The sequence below is a fragment of the Mytilus trossulus genome, chromosome 3 (genome assembly GCF_036588685.1).
Source record: "Mytilus trossulus isolate FHL-02 chromosome 3, PNRI_Mtr1.1.1.hap1, whole genome shotgun sequence".
Classification (NCBI taxonomy): Eukaryota; Metazoa; Mollusca; class Bivalvia; order Mytilida; family Mytilidae; genus Mytilus; species Mytilus trossulus.
The window spans coordinates 4,602,403-4,629,491 of record NC_086375.1 but is presented as its reverse complement, the minus strand read 5'-3'; the positions used below and the strand labels follow the sequence as shown (position 1 = coordinate 4,629,491).

Sequence of the window (27,089 nt, the reverse complement as noted above, 5' to 3'; positions counted from 1 at the left end):
AGCACCATACCAAATATAAACAAAGCAACATTTAATTACAAAAAAAATGTTTAATATTCATTTGTTGTTCCGTTGTTTCCCTCCTATAATTGACGTGTTTCCCTCGGTTTTGGTTTGTGACCCGGATTTGTTTCAGTTAAATCGAGTTGTATACTACTGTTGCCTTTATTTGTCATCATAATAACGTATTACTTGTATATTGTTCTTTCATCTGTCTTTGGAAATCATTAATTATATAACCTTTACTTTTAAGTCCATTTTTCGTAATATCCTTTTCGTGGCTTAATTGGTACATATGCATTCCGCTAACGTGTTGTGCTGTTGTAATTTTTTGTAATCATGTTTTAATTTTTGCTTCTGTGCTTTGTGTAGATACCGTTTGATTTTCTTTTGTTTGATGTCAAAGTATGCATACTTTGGATGGCCAGATACAAATATTTAATGTAGTTAGAAAAAATTATTATGCAAGGGAGAAATAAGGGTAACTGTAATATACCGCTGTTCACTAGAATTTTTCCCTATTAAATTAACTGAAACAAATCTGGGTCACACACCAAAACCATTGGGAACACATCAACTATGAGAGGAAAGCACGGAACTATAGTAACACGGAACGACCTCAAAATCAATGTTCTGCTCCTTGTTGAAAACTAATGGTAACATATATAATCGACCTTTAGTCTCTGGTGGATATAAAGTTATTATCAAGATATAAAATTTATACCACATTTCCTTAGATTTATATGCAATTTCAATGTTGCCTTTTTATATAAGATTTTCAGTTATGGTTTAAAGTACAAAATCAAACGCCGACATACATTAAAACAAACTATTTGATAACAGCTGCTAATTTGAGAAAATTATTAATGATATAATAGATCACGATATAAGTATCACTCATATAATTGCAGACTATTTATAAAAATCTACCCACAGAGCCATTCCCCCATTAATACGCAACTAATAGATATACTGATATATATATATATTTGTATATGAAATTATGATTGTTTTACAATTGGTCAATTATATTTTGCATTTCAAATGTATATTTTTGTAAAATTTTCAATAGTATATATAATTCGAATGTATGTGAAGGCTGGGATTCCCAACAAATGTCATGCAATTGATCAGTTATGTTTAAATTTTAGGAAGTATAATATTCTCAACATTCAATTCAATTCTATTCAACATATTAACTCTTTCAATATTTATTATTGAAGCCAATCGAGCAAAGATTTATCAAGTCTGAACAATCACAAAGTCAAATTGAAAGGCCGATCATGTCTTTATCAATAAAACTCTTATAAACAAGGTTAGAAATGATAGGATTTTAACAAGATTTTGACACATATTGAGTTATAGAATATTCGACATAAAAGGAACATTCTACTAGCAAAATGGTTTCTTAAGGATATTGAGTTTCATCATCTATCTTTTGGCTTTCTCAGCTTATTTTCTTGATGCTTTGAATTTATGTTACCATTCTGTTGATGAGTGTGGACAGCTGCTGATTTTCAATGTTGTAAAACTGAATTTTTTATAAGCGAGTGAGACGATAATTCATAATTGTTCAGCTATAATTGGAAAAAAAGTTATTTTATTTCGTTTATTATCTTAAAAAATGAAACAAAATACTTGTGAGTGGTATGTTCTTAAGTGGTTTGCGTTGTTTATTCTTTGTCATATTTAGTTTTCGTTTATTGTTTTGTCTTTAAAAATGTCTCCAAGGATACCAGAGTTATCATCTGTGGTCCTTTTGCATCTATGATTTGTGGGCTCATTGTTTAAGGTCGTTCTAAGGTTGTTATTGTGTTATTGTGCTTAGGTCATTTTTGGCATTCTTGTCTTTCCTTTTCGCTTATTTGCTTTGTCCTAATGCCATTTTTTGTGGACACATTTTGTTTTGTGGTGATTATACGCTTATATTAAATGTCAACTGCTGTACTACATGGTGTTTTTTTACATTTTTCTGTTTGTTCGTTTTGTTTTCACATTGTTGTCAACACAATAAAATTATATCCGACTGTCATACAAGTAAGCGGATAAAACCAGGTCAGGAATATGACAGGTGTTCTCCATTCGTTTGATGTACTTGAGGGTCTCATTTTGCCATTTGATAAATAAAGGCACCAGTAGTATACCGCTGTTCGAAATTCATGAATCGATAGAGAAAAAAACCAGATCCGGGTTACAAACTAAAACTAAGGGAAACGAAAGGATAAGGCACTCTCCGTTTTGAATTTTATTGGAGTTCGGCATTTTTGTTATATGAAATTTTTTCAATGTTATCAGTAGTCTGTAAAAGTGTGTTGATGTAGGACTTCATTGAATTAAGCAAAGAGAACAAAATAAAGTTGACAAATAGAAACTCATACAGAAATAAAAGCAACAGTAGTATACAGCTGTTCAACAGTCATAAACTGACTAAGATCAAGTACCAGTAAATGGGCTGTCACAGATTTCAGTAAAATTGGGCATACAACTCTTACTCGATTAACTTCAAATGAAAATTGAAAAAATAATGCATTTATCTCATTTATCATATGAAATATTACTGATTTAATTCTTACAAAATGGGTGAAAATTTGTATAGAAAGCACTTTAAATCGTTGAAATAATTTGTCTTAAAATCTACTCCACAGATTTTTCTTAAAAACTATATGTTGTTGATGCATACATTTCTGTTATAACGATACAAAATAAAGATATGGTCACCGAATTCGTTTTTACGGTAAATATCATTCAAAGTTGTGTTCTTCGTGAAAAAATCTAACTAAACGTCGAAATATTCGTAACTTCATTGCGTTGCAGGCCATAAAACGTTGATTTTGATTATGTTTTCCACTACCAACACGGTAACATATTTATCATTATACAAAAAACGAAGTCGGTTTATATTTCTTGATGACTCTATTTATGATGGTAATATTATAGAGAACCATATACTAATGCTCACGTTGATCAGATTGTATGACTTAATAATATAAAAATATATAAAATCAAGGATTTTATTAGTCTGTGTTATTTCCCGAACGCATATTATATGTAATTAAAATAGGATATTAAAGATGACCACGGGAAATAAATAGCAGTTCAGAAATGTTTATGACCTTCGAATATAAACGTCATCTTAAAAAAACCTTCTATATTTTGATTGCCATTCAGTAAGTTACATCGTGATATCTAATGAACTGTTAGCCACAATTTCTCCTTAAATTCTGATTAATATCGTTTCAATATTCCCAATGAAGCACCTGAAACACACCTATAATATACAAGCTTCAGCCTTACAGAATGAAAAGTACCGAGTGGACAGAAATATTTAAGACTCGGGGCAATTTCAATCCGTTTCACAACATTGTTATTTTTTAATTTCTTTGTTTACAAAATAAGAAGACAGATGATCAGGAAAAGGAACAGAAGTAAAGGATGGTTCACTCTTCGTCTCAGCTGTATCCTCACCACTATTTAATTAAGATAAAGTTAACGTTCGGAAGGATCGAGTATTTAACTTGAAACACGTAGATAATCAAAGCGATCAATTTCAGAAAAAAAATCTTACAAAAGAAAATACGAGTCTGGAACATTTCAATTTAAATAACGATCAATTTTAGTTGTTAGATTTTTATGAATGAGATCAACCGAATTAGACTATTAACCAGGTTTGTAATAACATGAGCAACACGGCTGGTGTAATGTGTGGAGCAGGATCTACACACCCTTCCGGAGCACCTGGTGAGGTTCTTGTTGCCTAGTCTTTAGTTTTCTATGTTGTGTCTTGTCTACTATTTGTCTGTTTGTCTTTTTCTATGTTATTCATGGCGTTGTCAGTTTATTTTCGATCTATGAGTTTGACTGGTCCTTTGGTATCTTTTGCACCTTTTCATGGGTGAAAAGAAAAGCATATCAAAAGTTTTAAATTTACGCAGTGGAAGATAATACAGTTGTCAAAATAACATAGTTCAGCCTTAGTTAAAAGAATACTCACATAAATAAACTATTTTCATCAATTTTTAATGTTTACAGAAACCGTGATAAGTCAATTAACGACTTCATTTAGTGTTATCTTATTTGTTGAACTTGTGTTGTTGGTCAAGGTTCCAGTCCATCTATTATTGTTTTCGGTATTCGTCCTGCAATTGGTCTAAAATCATTATTAAGTCTATATACCCGTTAACCGTTGGATCACATATTATTTGCTTTTCCTGTTTACTATTTTGTCTATTTAGTGTAGTTTCTAATAAACACACATGGTAAAATTCGTCTAAAAATCATTAAAGGTAAATATTGTTCTATCTTGATGATTAATTTACCAACTTTGAAAATCAGTTTATTGCTGTTGTTCCTTTCTCTAAACAATAATGTACATGTAATGATAAGTAAGCATTGTCATACAAGGGCAAAAACTCGAAGTCAACAAACACTTGATTAAAATACTTACTGACTGTATATCTATCTTTAGCTGATCTGTTTGATGTTAAAATTTTCGTCTGAGAGTCTATCTTTTATAAAAAGGGACAAACATGCTAAAATATGGCAAGAAAAATACTAAAAAGTCTAACTTTAGATGATATATGTAGTAAACTGTTAAAGAAATAGGTTTCATTGTGATATACTTTTTTTCATTTCATTTTTGATAATTTTATAATTTAGCTGTAATTAAAACTAATTTTAATTTCATATAATGATGCTTATCAGAAAACAACCCTGGATGTCTGGTTTTAACAAACAGAGACTTTTAACGGGAATATTGGACTACTGAAGGACATTGTTAACAGCAGAAAGAACCATTTGTTGTTGTTGAACAAATAAAATGTGTCAAGAACGCATATAAAAAGATAATATTTTTGCATGATTGTAGATCATGTACAGCTGAACATTAATGATGTTTGTTATTAAATATAGATTTCAAGATTATAGGAATAATTAACCAACGTCATAAAAGAGCTATTATATTAAGGATCGGATTACGATTTGTTTATTTCCGTTTTGTAATATATCCCCTCAAGTATTGAAGTTTTTCAATATCATTTGCCTCAAGGGTTTAGGGGTATACGGTACAATAACAGGGGATGTATTGATGGTAAAAACGAAAAATGTCATTATAAATACATCAAACTGCGACATCTCGGAAAATGTGCATATTTCGACGTAATTTTATCATTCAAACTGATAAAACCTTCAAACATCATTAGACTTGAATACGTGTGAAGGTTATAAGAACACATTTTTATGAAAAACTCATCAACAAATTTTCTTTAAAATAAACGAATATATTGAGATAAGACGTGGCACGGTACTTGTCTATCCCAAATTCATGTATTTGGTTTTCATGTTATATTTGTTATTCTCGTGGTGTTTTGTCTGATGCTTGGTCCGTTTCTGTGTGTGTTGCGTTTCGGTGTTGTGTCGTTGTTCTCCTCTTATATTTAATGCGTTTCCCTCGGTTTTGGTTTGTTACCCCGATTTTGTTTTTTGTCCATGGATTTATGAGCTTTGAACAGCGGTATACTACTGTTGCCTTTATACAGCATAAACACTTGTTTTTATTCTAAAACTCTAAAACTTTGATAAAAAAAAATATTTCTAAAAAAATTATACTATTCTAGAGCATACGTATATGTTATGGATATTCTTCAAATAATTTAACAAAATTCCATTGGTGTTTAAATAGTGACACCAAAATAATTCGTATTTTTACCAAAAGAATAGAATTGTCATAAAGCTGAAAATTTCAATAAATGTCTAAAATTTCGACCCAATTTATCTCTTATAGCACCACGTGTAGGTATTTTTTTTATTACATATTTTTTTTTGGGGGGGGGGGGGGGGGTGAAAATATCTATTTTTCAAACTTTCGTTAAAAAAATCAAAACTGAGATTTACTTAGGTGAAATTTTATATTTTATATAAAAGTAATGAAATTAAAATCGACACTTTAAGTTGAAAGAGCATCAGTAAATGAAGAGCTTTAAATATTAATAGGTAATGGAGCTCATTTAAAAATATTGAGATTTAAAAAATGGCAGGAAAAGGCTGATTCGGTCTTAAACTTATGTTTACATTGATTTTATTTGGTTCCAAAATAGAAAGAAAAGTGATTAAGAATCTCCTTTAATTTCTAATTTAAAGTCTTTTATGAAAGAAAAATGGGTTTTATGGAGCAAAATATTTAAGATTGTATCGATGGGTCCGAATTTCTGAAATAAATTTTCAAATCATTACCAAAGTACATCTTAAAATTACATGTACTACCGTATAGCGGGTTATTTTCGCGGGGTGCAAATTTTCGCTTATTTTCGCGGATAGAACAAAATCGCCAAAATAAATTCCGCCAAATTAAAAGTGTACATACAAAGGTATGAATAAAAAAAATTAATCCGCCAAAATAATAACTGCCAAAATATTTCGGATACCCTGTTCAATGAAAATCGCGAAATTTTACACCAGCGAAAATAACCCGCTATACGGTATTAACAACATATTAGTCAATTCATTAGAGATATAAACCACAATCATTCGGGTATATATTACTTAGCTTGATTTGGTTGATTGAATAATAGGTATAATTCACCTAAAATAATTAAATATGTTATACAAATATTATAGTTCGTTTTGTGTGTGTTAAATTTTAATGTTGTGTTTCTGTTGCGTCGTAGTTATCCTCTTATATTTGATGCGTTTCCCTCAGTTTTAGTTTGTTACCCTGATTTTTTTTCCAAATCGATTTATGAATTTCGAACAGCGGTATACTACTGTTGTCTTTATTTAATTAATTGTGATTAAGACTATAACACAATGTTGACTACTCAGTGAGCCCAAAAATTTTGACTTTTGTACCCATCATGTCTGTTTGTTTTGTTCACGCATCGTTGTCAGTATTATGGAATTTGATAGCAACTGTCGTATACGTGAGAGGTTTAGCGCTATAAAACCAGGTTTTATCCACCATTTTCTATATATGACAGTTAATTATAATCCATTCTTTGATGTGTTTGGGCCTTTGATTTTGCCATTTGATAATGGAATTTTCGTTTTGAATTTTCCTCGGAGTTCAGTAATTTTTGTGATTTTACTTTTTTCATATATATAGGCATTTTTATTGATTTTTTAATCCAAATTTTTCTTTTTTTGGTTTGCAGATTCTTATTCATTAGTTTAACAATTTTGAAAAAAAAGGGTTAGTACGGTAAAATTTAGAATGGAAATTGGGAAAATGTCAAAGCGACAACAACCCGACCATAGAGCAGACAACAGCCGAAGGCCACGAATGAGTCTTCAATGAAGCGAAAAACTCCCGCACCGGAGGCGTCATTCAGCTGGCCCCTTAACAATTATGTATACTAGTTCAGTGATAATGGACGTCATACTAAACACCGAATTATACACAAGAAACTAAAATGCTAACAAAGACAAGAGGCTTCTGACTTGGGACAGGCGCAAAATTGCAGCGGGGTTAAACATGTTTTTGGGACCTTAACCCCCCTATACATCTAGCCAATGTAGAAAAAACAAACGCATAACACAAAATAATTTCTAAAAAGGCATTCAAATTTCAAAGCAGATCATGTTTAAGTCTAAAGTTTTAAGTTCTATCATCGACTTTTGGTGAAAACGTGATTTTCGAAATTACAAACATTGCCAAAAAAATTTTTCGTATTTGCCTTTTTTCATAAGAAAATAACACTGTGTAAACATTAAACCAATTGGGCAATTATTAAGCTTTGTACAGTGAAATCAACTTCATTACATACTAGTCAACAAAAGAAACGATACAAGACTTTTTTTCAAATTAAAGATAAAGTTTTCCGTTCATTGGACCAATATTGAAGGAAGTTATACTTAATCGTTATGGAAATATAAATTTTTTTTTTGCTTTTGTGACGTTTTTCGCGATTTTTTTGTTTACAAAATTTACATTTAAAGGTAAAGACAGAGTTTGCCATCAATTTGTTTTTAAAAATCATACAGTTTCTTCGTTTATTTGTGAATCAAAGTTCGGCCCCACGAGAAATCGTTAAAATGTATACATTATCAACTGATTTACCATAGACAGTATCTGTAGAGCGATATTCAAAAAGCAATAACAATCTTAAAACAATTTGAAAAAAAAATATGTCATCCCATTAGTTACAACATGAACATAACTTGATTAGCATATTGAATATTTTTAAACAAATTTGAAATTTTGTTCAGTACTTAGAAAATTATGTGTCGATTTTTATTCAACTTTCCGCAAAACTAATTTGCACCCTATGATCGTTTACACGGAATTTAGATACTTTCCGACAAGTTTGGATTTTCATTATCACATGTGCATACATTGCAAATGAAAGCTTTTTAAACTAGTGTGTCTCATTTTGTTTTATATTTAATACTTTTTGATAAATTTTATTTCAAAGTCGTGTATCGTTTCTTTTGTTGACTAGTATACTGACCGACTTTAGAAACGCAACACTAGATTATTTTTGTGTTATTTTTTAATAAAAGTGTCCCCGTCAAAAGCGATGACTGCATGTAACAAACGCCAAAATAATTGTCAGAAAGGTCAACAAATTATGTGTTACATGTTTTGGGTTCTGTTTTACACCTTCTGGTTTTGCATTTGTTCAACCTATTAATTGGTTTTGGCAATTATGCGGTTGGAACTTGAGGGCTTTTTAGGTTTTCCTTCAGTCGATTCTTTGACAATTCCGTTGATGGGAAACATGTATGGCATGAAACTGTACTCAATGGCACTCGGCAATTTGATTTGCAATTGACGTTTCGGCCGTAAACATGTCTGGCAAATGACGTTGCGTAATCAAATTCTGTTGACGTTTCATTGTCTCTAAACGTTTATCTGTTCATCGATGGCCAGCAACAAATCTTGTCTACTTGTATCGTTGTCAGAATGACAGTAAGACGAGTTTCTTAAGTCATAGAGTATGGTCGCAGCACATTTATGTTTTAATACTTGCAGTATTCTTAAGGGGTAATTCAGTTTTTTTTGTTTCTCAGTCTGTGCAAAATGGAGATGTAACATTTTCAAACTGGTGTAAGTGAGGCCAAGGATTGAAAGAACTGTTTCACAAAGCAAAACAACTGAAACAATCTTTCATGGGACCAACATTTCGCTTTAAGAAATTCGTGCGACTTCAAAAATTCGGTATGTTCAATTACCACAGTTAAGTCAGATTTTGATTTTTTGTACGGAGAAAGAAGTATTATAAGCATGCATAGTAGTCAAAAAAATGAGTGTCGCGTTTATAAAGCCGTTCAGTATATAAATGGGAAATACATTGCCTTGTATCGGTTATTATTATGTAAAAATATTTGTTGAAATTTTGATTTCAGTAGTAAATGTCAGCTAAGCTTTGTGGTCTTATATGACCACGCGTGATGTTAACCCCAACCTGTTTAATCGGATTACAGACGTTGACATTACAATTGGTTTGAACACTAGTGATTGCATTTCATCATGTTGGGGATAATCGCTATTGAGATTATTAACCTGTAAATTAAATATGACGGCTGTAATTGACACGAATAATTGGTAGACACAAATGAACAGAACGATATAGCACTGTGGGAGTTATATAAAAATGCTGAAGATGACCAAACCATTCATAAAAATGAAGATCTTCGCATTGATGCTTACGTTGTCCTTCCTATTTAGCCAAGGTAAGATTTCAGAAGATGAACTTTTACTGTAATGTGTTGTTTCTTTTATAATAATTGATACTTTTTATTAGCAATGCCCATATTTGTCGATTCCTTCATTTACTTTATTTTCTTTAATATTTGTTTTATGTGCTTGAGCTTTTGATTTTGCAATTGGACTAGGGACTTTCCATTTTTAATTTTCTTCGGTGATCGGTATTTTTCACATGATTTTTTAGATGGCATGTCAATAACTAAATGAAAAAACAAATTAAAACATATTTGTGTGTTTTTGTATATTTTATTGTTTCTTATAAAAGTTATATTAATACTGTTTAGTAATACAAGTTTTTGTAAATCACTTTACTTACTTTATTTCATCACTTCATTATTTCATTATTTTCATTGATATCTTTTATCAATATTATTGTAAGAAATGTTTTCTAATAACATTAGTTGCAAGATTACATCTCGTTTAAAGTCATTTGTTTATGTGTTACATATTTGTTTTTCGTTCATTTTTTTTACATAAATAAGGCCGTTAGTTTTCTCGTTTGAATTGTTTTAAATTGTCTTATCGGGGCTTTTTATAGCTGACTATGCGGTATGGGCTTTGCTCATTGTTGAAGGCTGTACGGTGACCTATAGTTGTTAATGTTTGTTTCTTTTTGGTCTTTTGTGGACAGTTGTCTCATTGGCACTCGCACCACATCTTCTTTTTTATATAAATACATATGTATGTATCTTTATGGTACTGTGTTTTATGGTGCTATTTCTAAAACTATAGAATACACATTAGGTCATGGAGAATGTTTTCTAGTCTAGGGTGGTCAAGGTTATCATATATGTCATAGGATTGTACAAGGGAACACAATTGTATAACTAGAGAGTAAAACGACAGCATATATAACCATAAATAATATAATAATCGAATTGAAATACTATTTTGAAAAAAATTAAGGTTGTCAATTTTACTGTACCAGGTGCGCATTTTGCCAAAGGTCTCTTACATGGCGCATTTTGCGAAAGTATTAAATACTAATATCTAAATAAACAGCTGTTCTAAGAGCATATGATACATCCTTATTGTGCATATCGAAATGGTGCAAAAATGAAATAGAATATTTTGAGGGCAGAGGCTAATCAAATGGCTTTGTAGGTAAAAAACTGCATGAAGATTCTGTTAGTCGTGTAAGAATTGTGTCAAGTATGACTTTTAAAAGTCCCATTACTCAGGAATGATAAATTAAATTTAAAGTCACAAGCGAGTCTACAGTCATCCATCTCAACACTAATCTTATGTTTACATTTGACTTAATTTGTACTAGTGCATGACATTTAAAATGCTTTTTATGTACTGATTATCAATGCCTAATGGCTGTGGAATGATATATTAAAAATTAATAAGGGTTTCTCGCCTACTTTAGTTGTAAATCGCAGGCTCTACAAACCTGAGGGAAAAAAACCAATAACTATATTCCTCTTGATTATTGTTGTCAACTGTTAAGCGGTTAACCGGTTAACCGGTCGAACGACCGAATATCGAATACCAAAAACACTAACCGGTTAACCGGACTTTTTTCCAATTAGGCTTGGTATACATGTGTATTGAAATCATTAAATAGTTGTATTTTCTTTAAAAATTGTCGTCGTGGTAGTTAATTTGACGGCTCAATTGTCCAGTATATTGATTGCTATTGTTAATCCAAAAATATAAAACCAATTAGAACTTGTCTCTCAGCTCGGGGTAAGATCTTAACAAAACATAATTAGTTACATTTTTTTAAAAGTAACTTTAAATAAGTAATACTATTTACGATTTACTTCATTATTTTATTTTTGATCTTATATTGTGTAGACCTACAACTGAATGGCCAATCTACTTCGTGCAAGTCTTTGTCATACTTTAAACTAACTTCAAAAACTGTAAAAAGCAAATCAAGCAATTCATCTATAATAAAAACATAAATGTACATGTATGACTTGGATGGAAGGTAGTCACATTAAGTTTCATACCACATCTTCTTATCCTAATGTGTAGGGTACTATTGATAAGGTCTTCAAACATCAATTTAAACTACCGGTCAATTGATTATCAAAGTAACTGGTTAGGCAAAAGTGTACGATTTGACAACACTTCTCTTGATACTATCTTTTGATTGTATGAAGCTTCTGTCCAAGTTTGGTAAAAATCTAGGATAGTTTATGAATCTAATAAATGTTTTTAAAAAGTTTATTTATAAGTAAAATACAGATACAAAGGTACAAAATTTTAACAAAATTTCTTACTAGATACTAGCTTTTGATCATAAACAAAAAGTAAAATTACCAAAATACTGAACTTAGAGGAAAATCAATTCTGAAAGTCGATAATCACATGGCAAAATCAAATAACAAAACACTTCGAAAACGACTGGACAAGAAGCTTCTGTTCAAGTTTTGTACAAATCAAAAATAGTATAAGAAAGTTATTAAAATTTTAAACTGAATTTGAACCACAGAGTGAATGTAATGTTTCACCTCAGAAAAAACTAAGTCCATTTAAAATCAGAATACGGATTAAGATTGAAAACAAAACTTGAATATGTGTGGACGCCGTTGCCGACGCCGACGGAATGTAGGATCCTTATGTCTCGCTTTTTCTACTTAAGTCGAAGGCTCGACAAAAATAAACCGGTGTGTTACCTTTATCCATTCTTACATGAATGGAAAGATGCTTCTATATCAGTCCAAGCAACTCAAAATATGATACAACATGTTAAAAAGTTTACATAATATGATATTTAGTTATGTCAACCTTAAACAGATACTAGAAAATAAAAAAAGAAGCTTCTTTTCTTTCAATCGCGACACTTACGCAAATATTTGATGAAATCAATATAAGCAAGTTATAAAAAATACAACACGTTATTAAGTTTGTTCGTCCGTTTCTATTCTGGATTTGCCCTCATCAGGAACTCTAAAAGCCGAGTATTGGAAAGCGAGCAACCGAAACAGATGTAGAGCTATTGACCAAAAGCACCTTGAAAAAAGCCAAACCCGCTTCCTCAAATTCAACTTTGCATGATGGGGGTAAAACCTTATTTTCTTTATAATTTTTAAATTTATAACCGGACAATACTAGAAAGGTTTGTTAAAAATAGTGTCAGAACCGAAGTACAATATAATGATCTGATGATACCTTCAGAACTAATATATTGAAGTTATATATAACATTCATACAAATGCAGAAAGTGTTTAAGGGGAAGTAACTTAGACATTTCGTTTAGAGCAAACTTTTTAATTTTTGTTTTCTGAAAGTATTTTAAAACAATATAAAAATAGGAATATGTGGTATGACTGCAAATGAGACAACTATTCACCATAATTCAGATGCTTTTGTGCTTTTTTGTAAAATTGTTCCTTTCAAAATTGTAACACAGTGATGACTGCTGGACCCATATTTTGACTATTTTATTTAGTATGTCTGTTTTGTTCACACATCGTTGTAAATATAACGGAATTTGACGAGACTGTCGTACAAGTGAGAGGTTTAGCGCTATAAAACCAGTTTCAATCCACCATTTTCTAAATTTGAAAATGCCTGTACCAAGTCAGGAATATGACAGTTGTTGTTCATTCGTCTTTGATGTGTTTTGTCATTTGATTTTGCCATGTGATTAAGGACTTTTCGATTGAATTTTCCTCGGAGTTCAGTATTTTTGTGATTTTACTTTTCATCTAGTTCAAAATCCTATCGTATTGTTTTCTTTAATAATACACAGTTTGCCTTCTCAATATATAATCCGCACACAATTCAAATTTTTCTCATAATACTAATCGTGAAAACAAGCTCGTAGGTCGTACATGTTCCCTATAGCTGCTTACATCTATGTCATTTTGGTTCTGTTGAATAGATGTCTCGTTGGTTATCATCCAATACCTCTTTTTTCATACAGGTCACGTGTGTGACCGTTTAAAAAGGAGAACGAGATTCCATAAGAGTTAGTTATCTGATCTGGGATGTATTCTCTCTGATACCTTAATGAAAAGTAGAATATCCTTTATGCCTTTCGAAATATTGTCAAACATTTTTTATGATGATCGAATAAGTGCATTCGGAATAGTTTATGTCACTATGTCACTATGGTGTCATAAACATGTCGACAATGACATATTTGACTTAAAATGTCAAAATTAAAAATAGTTTTAGGACAAATTGGATACAAGTCAAGGTTTTAACGAAAGATGTTTTATCCATATTAGTATCAAGATATCATTTAGGGTAAAGCCTTTGATTAATGAAAAATTCTCAAAGTGATATAACATTTTTTTTTTAATTTGAAACCCTAATGTTAATTCTAAAAAATCTAAGAAAAATAGCTAAAGTCTTGTAAACATTTTAAACATGTCAATTGGTAGATTTGTTTTCGATTTCAGAGGTCCTAAAATACTATCGCATTATATCTTCTTCTTTCTCGCCCTACATAACATAACCTCTTATTTTCAGGCAGTGATGAGGAATCATATATCTGTTCTTTCGTTACGGTTGACCCACTTTTTACCTTGTTTTTACCTTTATATTATATATCACGTATTTTGTTGAACATTAACCAGACAATTACATTAATCATTCATTATGAACTTCCTCTGATAAATGATTTAATCCTGTACAATGGGTGATAAATGGCTTATAGGGGGGGGGGGGGGGGGGGGTAGGGTATCTTGCTAAAAACACCAAGGAAGTAGGATAATGAAAATACGAAAAATATACCGCTCATTTTATGATATAAAGAAGGACCCTCGGCTATCTGTTTTTGTCCCTTTTTTATGTTTGCAGATAATCAATCATTATTTCGTTTTATGATTTTCTATTTGTTTTTTTTTAATCATAACTTAGAAGTGTTGTTCCTTTTAAGATTCAAGCGAAAAATGTAAAGTGAAAAAAAATAAGAATTATTAATTGGGTGTTGTTTTCATTTTTTCCAAAGAATATTATAATTGTGAGTAATTCAATTGAAATAAACTATTGCCCCTTTATGTAACCATATTCACAGGACAAAACAATATGCCAAATACGCCGACTAAGGTGAATACACATGAATTATCGGTTAATCAACCATTCATTATAATTATTGGAATATTGCAGTTAACGTCAGCAGGTGACAATCGCATATTGATAAGCATAGATTGGTAAATTAACCACAATGATAATTATAATTTCGAAATTATGTCGTATTGTCAACATATATTGGTTCTGCCTAACATAAGTAAGAAAGTTCAAATTGTGCTCGAAATAACGGCAACAGTAGTATATCGCTGTTTAACAGTCATAGATCGATTAAGCGGGAACAAATCCGGGTAACAAATCAAAACTGAGGGAAACACATCAACTATAAGAGAAACAACACAAACACTGAACTGCTACAAAAACAAACGCAATGATATATGTTTCCGTTGGGAAAAAATATCAATATATCATTTATTCTCTAGTAGTACTGAAAGAGGGACGAAAGATACCAAAGGGACAGTCAAACTCGTAAATCTAAAACAAACTGACAACGCCATGGCTAAAAATGAAAAAGACAAACAGGAAAACAATAGTACACATGACACAACATAGAAAACTAAAGAATAAACAACACGAACCCCACCAAAAACTAGGGGTGATCTCAGGTGCTTCGGAATGGTAAGCAGATCCTGCTCCACATGCGGCACCCGTCGTGTTGCTTATGTGATTACAAATCCGGTAAATAGTCTAATTCGGTAGGTCAAATTCATGAAAGGGAAGAGGATTGTAGTTACGACGTAAGGAACATATCCGATATCATTTGTGAAACGGTTATTCCATAACGGTCAACCAACTCGTGATGGCGTCCGTAAAATTGTGAAATGTTGTTCCAGTGGAAACAATATAACAGAGTATTTCTTTCACATGTTTCACATGGTACATCTATTATGAGGGACAATTTATATGATGATAGTATTACTTATACACTATCTGTACCAATTCAGGAAAATTATATTTGTTATCCATTAGTGGTCAGCACTTTTTGTGCTGACATGAAGTATCATTTATATGGTTATATTTATAACTTAACTGTTTACAAAATTTTGAATTTTTTGAAATACTAAGGCTTTTCTACCTCAGAAATAGATTACCTTAGCTGTAATATCCAAATTTTTAGGAATTTTGGTCCTAAATGCTCTTCAACTTCGTACTTTCAATATTTAGCCTTTTTAACCTTTTTGGATTCTAGCATCACTGATGAGTCTTTTGTAGACAAAACGCGCGTCTGGCGTATATACAAAATTTAGTCCTGGTATCTATGATGAGTTATTAATGTGATGTGGTTGAGCTTTTGATTTTGTCATTTCATTTCATCCGTTTTGACTTTTCCTCGGACTTTGGTATTTTTGCTACTTTATTTTTTTTTCAATAGCTAAATATATAACTAAATCATAAATGAAATGTTTTACGGATCGTGAACGCGATTAACGCCGAATATAGAACAAACAACAGATATGCCAAAATGTCTAAAATGGGTATACAGCCGATAATATTCTGTGATAAACATAATCATTATAAAATCAGACAATTATGTCAACAATGAAAAACAAAATGAAATATAGACAAATAACACAAGCAAAAATGAAATACAAGAATATAATAGAATTAACGGTACCAATTTTCTTGCACCAGATGCGCATTTCGACAATACATGTGTCTTCAGTGATGCTCGTGGCCAAAATATTTGAAATCAAAAGCTTATATAAAAGATGAAGAGCTATAATCCAAAAGGTCCAAAAAGTATTGCCAAATCCGTGAAAGGAATCAGAGCTTTGCATGAGGGAGATACATTCCTTAATTTATTACAATTTTTAATATTTTGTAGCAGCACATATTAATAACACAAAAAATCCGTAGTTTTGAATGCCAGTACCGAAGCACTGGTTACTGGACTGGTGATACCCTCGGGGACTTATAATCCACCCGCAGAGGCATCGACCAAGTGGTAGTAATAAAATTAAGGTACCAATTTTCTTGCACCAGATGCGCATTTCGACAATACATGTCTCTTCAGTGATGTTCGTGGCCAAAATATTTGAAAACCAAAGCTTATAAAAAAATAGACATAACACAATAGTAGGATATATAAGTACCGAGCCAAGCTGGAACATTATTACAAAAGATATCGACAGTAAAGTTTAATAATATACAAATACAAAAAAAAAAGACTACGATACGCAAAATGAAATGATACACAACGTCAGTACCTGGAGTCTTTACTTCGTTATTTGAGAAGTTGATATGGAGTATTTATCAACAAGGTAAAAAAAAATTCAGACGTTGGTGATATGTTTTCTAAAGTCTGAGTAGCAGCTACAAGCTCTTGAATACCGAATTACTTTATACTTTATCAATGCTATTCAACTTCATATCAAATTTGGCATTTTAACTATTTTATTTGAGAATCACTGAAGAGTCTTTTGTAGACAATATGTGTTGAAATCATAAATAAGCAATCAGCCTTGTATCTAGATACTTTTTTTTACTTGTATTGATATATGTTTATATGTATATATAACTCTTCTTAACATCAACCCAACAATGTTAGATCTGTAAATTTTCTTTCGCAATTTTTTTGTTCTTCCCTCGCCGGGATTCGAACCCATGCTACTGAGATATCGTGACACCAAATCGTCTGCACTGCAGCCGTCCCGCTAGACCACACGACCACCTGGGCTTCACAAAAATAAAGCATTGTATATATGTATATATTTACTCTTTTTCAGCAATAGCAGATCCTCAATGTTTTGTTAGTTGTAAACATATATGCGCCATATCAAAATCCCAGGCAGCACTGCTTTGTCCTATGTGTAAATGTAAGTTTAGTAAATCATTTTACATGATAGTGTTATCTTTTAGGTGTGTTAGACAAGTAGCAAAAAGTAAAATCACAAAAATACTGAACTTAGAGAAAAATCAATTCGGAAAGTCCATAATCACATGGCAAATCAACGGAACATAAAATAGAATAAAACCATATCCACAAAATGTGAATGTAAGATACAAATTCCTTGATTAATGTCATGAAAAATGCCATTTTTTGATAACCCCAACTGATGTCAATAAGAAATACACTGACGACAAAGTCATCAAAATTGTGACTTTTTTGACCGGCAGTATATTTGCTGATTACGGTTGATAGATATTTCGAAAGTCAAACGATATTTCATTTTGTCCTAATAGACAACTTTCGAGTTCGATGCATTTCCGTCAAAAACTTGGTTTTAGTGAACGTCACTCGTGCGTTTAGGTGCGTCATGACTTCAGTTTCAATGTTGAGCGAGTGGTTGAAAAACTATAAAGTTATATTGCACGAATAATTCGGCAAATCAAACTCTCATAATTGACAATCTGCACTGCTGTCATTAGAGAATTGTGATAAGTTACCTACGGAACAAATATTATTTCTAGTTTACACTGCACAATGACGATCACATAGTCGCTTGATGAACGTTTATAGTGCAGGGATACAGGCGAGCGCCTCTATCTGGTAAATGACGTCACAAAGGCGCGTATAATTGACTAGTTTTCTCCGGTGACGGATGAACTCGAAGTGGTATATTGTGATTACCTGCATCAAGCCTTGTTTTTGTACTATACACATACAGAACCTTCTCAAAGACAAAACAAAATAAATAGAAACAACGTCATATAAAAATAAGAAGATATGGTATGATTGCTAATGATACAACTCTCCACAACAGACCAAAAGGACACATACATAAACAAATATAGGTCATACTACAGTCTTCAACAATGAGTTAAACCCATACCACATAGCCAGCCATATAATGACCCGAAATGACAAATGTAAAACAATTCATACGAAAAATACAACGGCCAGTTGTATATGTAAAACAATGAACGAAAAACAAAAATGATATGTAAAGGCAACAGAAGTATACAGCTGTTCGAAACTCATAAATCGATAGAAAAAACAAACAAATCCGGGTTACAAACTAAAACTAAGGGAAACGCATTCAATATAAGAGGGGAACAACGACACAACATTAAAATGTAACACACAGAAACGAACTATGCATTAGACAAAATCCGATGAGAATAACAAATATAACATCAAAACTAAAGACATGAATTTGGGATAGAAAAATACCATGACACGTCTTATGGCAGTGCGAATTCACACTCAAATATAAGAGGAAACAAACGACACAACAGAAACACAACGTAAACAGATAACAAACCGAAACGAACTATAATATAACTATGGTCATATTCCTGACTTGGTACAGGACGTTTTTTAAAAAGAAAAAAATGGTGGGTTGAACTGTATATACAACAACAAAAGACAACCACTGAATTACAGTCTCCCGAATTGAATCAGATAATTCTCTTAATTTTTTATTGTTCCCTAGAATTTTTTTCATGATGAATTCTTTGGTAAACTACCGTTGTACAAATTTCTTGCGATTACCATATAACATGTTGATTTTGTACGTCTGCAAATTTTCATTTTCCATGCTGTTCACAAATAACATGTAGACATTGTATGTTCGAATATTTTTTGTTTTTTTCAGGCTGTCCACAGATAACATGTAGATACTGTATGTTTGGATACGTACTAGCCAGAGACAGCACTGGATGTAGAAGTTGTCGGTGTAAATGGCCAATGTAAAAACCGAAGAAACCCGAATATACACTTTATTAGTGCCACATTACTGAGTGATTATTTCTGTTATTGTTTTTGAGAATCATTAAGAATAAACCTAGATTTTTATATGTTAGCTTTATTCATGGCCATTTTATCTTAAAAAAGTAAGGATGTTCGCTGCTGTTTCACAAAGGAAGCGTTTTAAAATACTGTAATACGTTAATAGTATATAAATACTAGAATTTAAAAAGCAAAAAAAAAAAAAGTGTGCTTTTCCTTCTTTTAAATATATAGGCTATTAAAAATTTGATAGAAAATTATTCTCTCTAGATTTGTCATTAATTCATGGATTAAGGCTCTGAGGTCGTTGATAAAGATCCGAATTAAGAAACTAAATGGGTCTATCAATACCCAAGCGTCATAATTTTAGACCCAAATGTTGCAAAACACTTGTCCTACCTCCATGACAAATGTGTTGTTGTCCCAGCAGATAAAGCCTTAAACAACATCATTGTTGTGTGTAAACTTTATCATTACATTACCTGCTTGATAAATGAATTAGGTATTGACAATTCACTTGAAACTCAACAAATACCCTCACGACACTTAGCGAAGATGAAATCCTAGATAATCACAGGTCTGTTCTATGTTCTTTTGAAATTTCAACCAAAGATGAAGAACTGGATCTTCAATCACTGTATTAGATACATGAACTACATAAAAGAGGGACGAAAGATACCAGAGGGACAGTCAAACTCAGAAATCGATAATAAACTGACAACGCCATGGCTAAAAATGAAAGGAGAAAAAGACAAACAATAGTACACACGACACAATATAGTGTCCTTACAAACAACGGTATATTGCTTGGTCTTCCAAGTGCTCGACGAAACCCTTTTCTAATTTATTAACATCTATTTTTTCAGCAATCAAAGCCGGGCTCCAAAGTTATTATGAAACTGCCCATTCTATTGTTTGTCTGAATCAGATGTGGATACTAAAAAATTCCAAAGATCTTTAAGAGTACACACAATTTAAGACTCTCTCATCTTGCAATAGTATTAAAACATTTAAATTTTCTACGCTTTTCAAAAGTTTTTCCAATTCCAAACTAAAAGACAAATAGAAAAACTTGGTATTACTTAGTTTCATTAAAAAGAATGGCGAACGTAGATACAAGTATATTGTCTTAGGGAAGTATAAATCCTGCTTTGTAAAGAATCACTCTGATTCAAACAAAAAAATCTCTGAAACTGACATTATCAAGATGCTTGATTTCTTGATTGACAACACATTTGTAACGTTTTGAGGAGTTAATATATTCCTGATTTGGGAGAGACATTTTCGTATGTAGAAAATGGTGGATTAAACTTGATTTCATAGCTAGCTTAACATCTCACTGGTATGACAGTCGGGTAAAAATAATAAGTAAACATATAAAAATAGGGGTACACCTTAAACACTATTGAATCTAACTTCAGGGTCCAAACAAACATGTTTGCCTATATTAATTGAGCACATTTGGATTTCCACTGGATTTCTCTGAATCCTTATATCTACTTGTAGAAATTGGAATTTTTATTAGAACTACGAGGATTCTGGATCCTACTGAATTCAGATTTATACATCGTTTAGTGCCTAAGGTAGAAATTCCACTTTACGTATATTTTCACATTAAATACATGTGTGTTTTACACTTACTAGAAGAAGCCATGCCCACGAAATCGTGATACAATTACACAAATGTTGAGACAAAGAGCTTTTAAATTTCCTGGCCATGCAAGAAAGCATATGAAACACGGATCTATAACTGTCTGAGATTTGTGTTATTTTCTTAAAAAGAAATTGTTTTCTGTGGAAAAAAAGATTGTACAAAACACTATACATTTATACATATTGTTATGAATATGTGTATCGTTTCAGAGGAGATGCAGCTCAATGAAATCAGTCTCTTCCTATAAATGTTTAGTAAATATAGAAACTTTATATTACTTTCACATTTATATAAAAATAAGAAGATGTGGAATGATCAAAAAGACAACTTTCCACCAGAAAGCAATTGACATAGAAGTTGACAATGATAGGTTACTGAAAGAATAAGCAAAACCAATACCACAACATTAGCTATAAAAGGTTCTGAAATGAAAAATGTTAAACAATTCAAACCAGAAAAATTATAACCCAATTTAAAATACAGAACAATAAAAAAACACAAAAGGACAACCATTGCATTTAAGACTCAGAACAGGCTCCCACCCCTCCTATTCACAGTTTTATTGGTGTTGAGTGTTTGACTGAGGCATTTTGTAAGTAGCCCAGTAGATTAAAGGGGCACTAGCTGTCAAATTCATGTTCACCGATTTTAATCAAATTCTTATATTTGATTTATAAGAATGTAAAACATTTATCCAAACTATCAGGTCTAAAAAAATTAACAGGGAACGGCCATGATAATACATAGCTTTGTTACAAGTATTTTGTTTTTTTTAGATGAGACGCCATCTAATTAATTATTGAGATGACCATATAAGAGATGTAAACATAAATGTAGATATATATAGATTAAGCAAAGTCGTGCTGTTGGATTTGTCTATGTTTAATTTAATTTCAAATTATAGATGAAAAATAAATGTTTATCATAGTTTTTACCTGTATAAGAATGATTTTTGGTGGATCGAATCAGTCAATCAAATGATTTACCTTTGTTTCACTTGCAATGTTGATATTATTTTCCTTTCAATTACTTTACACATACAATTCATGTGTCATCCATCTCAAGCTTAGGGGTAAAATTGAAGTTCACATGCATACGGATTCAATGAGGTAGAATTTTTCACTTGCAAGTGAATAATTCATAATAAATGATTTTACCTTATTTTAACAAAATCGATTTTTTTAAGTGAATAAAATAAAAGCTGTCAATTTTCTTACCTGGATTTGTTTCTATACAGAATCATTCGATGATTTCAGTCATATTTGGCAGTTTGGCAGATCTTTTAAATAATAATTCCAAAGTAGAGGATAGAGAAATTACACCTTTTCATATTTCATAAATTTAATATCATATATACAAATTATAAAAATACAGCATATAAATAAATTATAATTTCTAAAAACATAAAATTGCCAAAGCCTGGACGGATCAAAGACTCAACACTATTTTATTTATAAGGTGATCGGAAGGACCAATGTATAATGATATGAAGAACATACAAATGTTTTTTTGACACAAATATCCAATTACAAAACACAAAAACATAAAATCTAGCACATAGTTATTTCACAGAATTAAGGCATTTCTTTTGATAAATTTCATAACCTTAAAATGCCCTGCTGGGCAACTTCATTCCTATCGGCTGACCAAAATTACATTGCAGGACTTCTGTTAGTGCCAGACCCTGTGGTCTACACAACATTATTTAGTTAATTGATCGACAACTATTATACTGTCAGCACCCAGTTTGACAGAGTATCTAAAATCAGATCCTGGCTCACTCTGCTGCCTAAAAAATAGTTCATATCACAGATGCTTCTTTGTTGTAGTTCCTGTACAAATATTAACTTTGGATTGCAATCTGAAATCAATAAACAGAACTTAGATTTCTGACATAAAGTTAGTAACTTACAATATATAAGTTTCACACTACCAAATGGTTGTGTATCAGCACAGTTGTTACATTTTGTTCCTGTTACTTAATGTAGAAGTGTTCACAGAATTGACCTTTTAATGTTTAACTAGCATTAATTGTCTTATAAATTATAGAATTTTAGTTTTAATTTCTGTGCTTTAAAAAATTACCCAAACTGTATCATACTGGTGCAATTTTTTAAAATTGTTTTTACTGTTGAGTTGCAGTTTCTTTGACATCCCTCCTATTTAAAATTGATTATGACTGAATGAAGAATCTAATTCTGCATTTTTAAATGTTTGTCCAAAATTTTATCTTACAGTAATTCTTCATGTTGTTATTTTCAAAGTTTTAAATTTTTGGACCATATTGTTCTATATTTATTAATAAAATTGACCAATCACATTCAACATGAGTAGAAGTCAATAGATCACTCTGACAAATTTAACCAATCGCTTTTAACTTTATTTTTAGTCAATAGATCATTTTGAAAAAAAATACCAATCACATCTAATTTTACTTACAGCCATTGGATCATTATGACAAAATTGACCAATCACATTAAATGCCACTTCCTTCATATCAAATGGTTGATATTCCACATCAGCTGATAACAGCATAGCCAATATGCCTTTTTTGTCCAACTTCATTTTTTGGAATTTGGCAATTTCTTCTTGTCTTTTCTGTTGTAAAGAAAATAGATTTATTTTGTATGAAGATTATTTATAACCCAAACTGCCTGGTGAAAGCAATGAGTTCTCATCTTAATAGAAGATTACAATTATATTTTTTATACAGTATCTATAGTTAAAATCTAACATTGTTATGAAGATTGTAGCTTAAGTGTTCAGTTAAAAATTTGCTGCCTACTAGTATGTAAATTTTACAATGACCATTTGCCATTTAAAATTATCGCCTTTTCCCAAAAAATAACCCAAACAAACAAAAAAACAAAAACTTTCCATCATCTACCAAAATGAAGAAACAGAATATATGCTGCACAGACGGACAGTATTGCTTTTTACAATCGCTTTTTATCTTTTTCTTAATCTGTACTGCTAAAAAAAGCATCATATGTAAATAAAAAAAAACAAAAAAAAAACAACTATATTTTATACTGAACAGTATCAGTAAAACTTAGTAACATTAAACAAATATATCTTTATATCAATGCAAAACGTTTCTAAAAAAAATCCTATAGTATCATCTTTTAAGAAATAAATGAGTAGATGAGAGAACAGATGGAACCAAAATCTTTTGTCCATTTTATAAATATTTACCATCTCTACAAGTAAATCTCCTGGTAACCATGGAGGTAATGCAGACAGATGAACCAATGGATACACACTACTCTGGTAGACCAAGGCAAACTCTGTCTTCATGTACTCTATGTCTCTCTAAAATAAGTAAAAGGAAAACCATACATAAAACATGTGTTCATCGAGAAATGAAAGTGAGGGTATTCCATCTCTCTAAATATGTATTGGGATCAATAAACAATACATAAAACATGTGTTCATCCAGATATTAAGGGGAGAGAAATCTTTCATGAGTCCTCTTATGAATTTTACATTTATATTTTGGTGTTAATTATGCTAATTTTCAGAAATGCTGTCATGATCTGTTGCAATGAGGAGCATTAAAAGAAAACAATGAATTAGTTCTAACCTAATAATGGGCATCACAGTTGACAAAACAGAATTTTATCAGTATATTGTTTGAAAATATTTTTGGATCATGTAAAAATTCACAAAAAATAGACCAAAATCAATGAAGTCATCCTTATCCACCACTCAGTACATTTAATACCAAAGGACACTTCTCTGATAAAGTAAGTTTTTTCTGGCCTTGAGGGTGATCTTTATTTACAGATTTGACTGTGTATCAATAAATACAAACACATTCAGGTATACCATAGGTGATTCCAACAATTGTTGAAAACTGTTTTGGATTCCAACTTTTTGTGGGGTAATAATTTAAGTTTATTCTTGGTAAAAATGAATTATGAATTTAAGAATTCAACAAAGTACATACATGGTTTGTAATCAGAATTCGTTCAAACAAAGACATTTGATATTCATGAAAACACATTTTTATTTACATTCCATGTTATTTGGTACCATTGAAAATAATCCGACCCTCTGTACTGCCTTGTCAGTATGGGTCTTTGAACACAGCTGATGCTTAGGTTACCAAATATTCCTGATTTCAATTTAACCACAAATTTAAATGTTCAATGAATTATAAATTTCCTATATACTTGTAAACAAAGTAAGTGGCAAAACCACAAAATAAAATATCAACATAAGTACAAGGTTTCATCAATTCCAAATATTGATACCATAAAAAAAAAATTCCATAGTTTACATTATGATCATTGTATATATTGAGAGAGAGGATAATACACTGTATTAAGAACTGTAACCATTCAAGAGGGGTTTGAGATCAATAGAATGGAAATAATCATATTAAAAATTTAGTTTTTCAGGGAGACAATGTCATGCAATGTAGCTACAAGTTTGGTGTATTGTCACTAAAATGTGTTTAAGGAAGATGACATGCTTTTTTTTTCTTTGCCCTTGGTCTGTTTGGTTATACATTATTCACAAACCATCTGATTCCTGTGTTACCTTATTTGTTACATGAAAATATTCCACCAGTATTTTCAAATCATCAAGGCAGATGGCACAAATAAGGTGTCAGAAATCTTAGTATGTTTCTAAGAAACAACCTTAACCAGTATTACATATAAACAGACAAACAAGGTTCTAACTACAAAATTGACAAGTCATCTGATGTCATCAAATTGTGAAGTTCACTTCCAACTGCCAAATTCTACTTTTCAAACACATCAACACTTTATGGTGTGATAATCAAAGAATTGTGCAATGAAGGGCAGATAACTCCCTTTCATCCATTGCAAACACTATCTCCCAAAACCAGATTAAAACAGTAACAGTATACATATACTTATATGTTGAATATAAATAAAATAATCACAATGTTTCATATATTGCACTCAGAACTTTTGTATTAGGTTAAAACTTATATATGACATGATCCAATAAGATTCAAAAACAGATCCTCTGCCCAGGCTGCACTAACATTTAACAATACAATGTGCTGGTCTACTTTCACTTTGGAATACCTTTTTGGGATAATTAAGTTTTGTCCTATTGATACATTGCACCTACAAAAACATGGAGGCAGAATTTTCATTGAATTATGCAATAATTATCAGAACAAATAGTAGAACACAGTGTTGTCAAGTGAAACGGGACACAGGGTCTATTTTAAAATCATATTGGTAATGATCAACCCAGTATCCATGATATTATGGGTATGTTCCGGACCATATGAGTATTTGGACCATACGCGTATGGTCATGACCATATGCGTATACTCATATGGTCCGACCGTACGCGTATGGTCGGACCATATGAGTATAATACTCGTTTGGTTATTAACGGGCCGGACCATATGAGTATTTGGACCATATAGGTATATATATTTTTTTCAAATTACATTATAAACGTTTCAATAATACAAAAACTTTATCTAAAAAAAACAGTGATGGTTTAAAACATGACAATTTTTGTAATTTTATAATAAAAAAAAATACGTAAAATTTAATATTGATGCCATAGTTAGTTTTCATCGCTAGTTACATTCCTGCATTTAGGTTTGGATGACATTCACTTCCACACGGTATCATAGCTTTTTTGCATTTGCAAGAAATTTGAGCACGATCTTTTTCATTTACACATTTTGTTTGCGAGTGAAAAACAAGCCTTTTTTGCAGCTGCGTTCAGTGATACCGAGGTCTTTGGCAATTCTGATGTCTACGGTGTTTTTAAGAAGCTCTAGATCTCAAATATCGTAAAATGACTGCAGTACACCATCTTCACAACACAACTTAAATAAATTAATAGTATGCTACTTTCCAGTGACTTCTTATGTAACAGTTCATTAAGAAATTTTTGGAATTTAATTTTTAAGTCGACATATTGCCATTACTCGTAATAACAAATCGGTAATGACCATCGGTATAAAATGTGTTTACTTTAAATTTGACAATTACGTAAAATTAAGTAACTATGTGAAACTTTTTATTATTATTTAGCTTTATCTTTTTATTATAATATAATGATAA

At 31.3% G+C, this 27,089-nt stretch overlaps 2 protein-coding genes across 2 annotated transcripts; one reads left to right on the top strand and one right to left on the bottom strand.

The window, feature by feature from the left end:
- Window positions 1–9,392: 9,392 nt before the first annotated feature.
- Window positions 9,393–19,433, top strand: LOC134709180 (BPTI/Kunitz domain-containing protein 4-like). Its single transcript, XM_063569359.1, has 3 exons — window positions 9,393–9,666; window positions 17,422–17,511; window positions 19,234–19,433. The coding sequence occupies exons 1-3, from the start codon at window positions 9,588–9,590 to the stop codon at window positions 19,329–19,331; spliced, it is 267 nt and encodes an 88-aa protein (XP_063425429.1). The 5' UTR covers window positions 9,393–9,587; the 3' UTR covers window positions 19,332–19,433.
- Window positions 19,434–22,377: 2,944 nt separating this feature from the next.
- Window positions 22,378–24,362, bottom strand: LOC134710025 (nephrocystin-1-like). The gene is made up of 3 exons (XM_063570175.1): window positions 24,217–24,362; window positions 23,461–23,619; window positions 22,378–22,882 (listed from the first exon to the last, which is right to left on the bottom strand). Exons 1-3 carry the CDS (start codon window positions 24,316–24,318, stop codon window positions 22,865–22,867), a joined length of 279 nt encoding a protein of 92 aa, XP_063426245.1. The 5' UTR covers window positions 24,319–24,362; the 3' UTR covers window positions 22,378–22,864.
- Window positions 24,363–27,089: the final 2,727 nt, after the last annotated feature.

Coding starts and splice junctions, on each gene's coding strand:
- LOC134710025 (XM_063570175.1), bottom strand. CDS start 24,318: ATGAAGACAGAGTTTGCCTTGGTCTACCAGAGTAGTGTGTATCCATTG. Junction 23,620..24,216: donor GAGATTTACTTGTAGAGATG/GTAAATATTTAT, acceptor TCTTTACAACAG/AAAAGACAAGAAGAAATTGC.
- LOC134709180 (XM_063569359.1), top strand. CDS start 9,588: ATGCTGAAGATGACCAAACCATTCATAAAAATGAAGATCTTCGCATTG. Junction 9,667..17,421: donor GTCCTTCCTATTTAGCCAAG/GTAAGATTTCAG, acceptor ACTCTTTTTCAG/CAATAGCAGATCCTCAATGT. Junction 17,512..19,233: donor GCTTTGTCCTATGTGTAAAT/GTAAGTTTAGTA, acceptor TGTTTTTTTCAG/GCTGTCCACAGATAACATGT.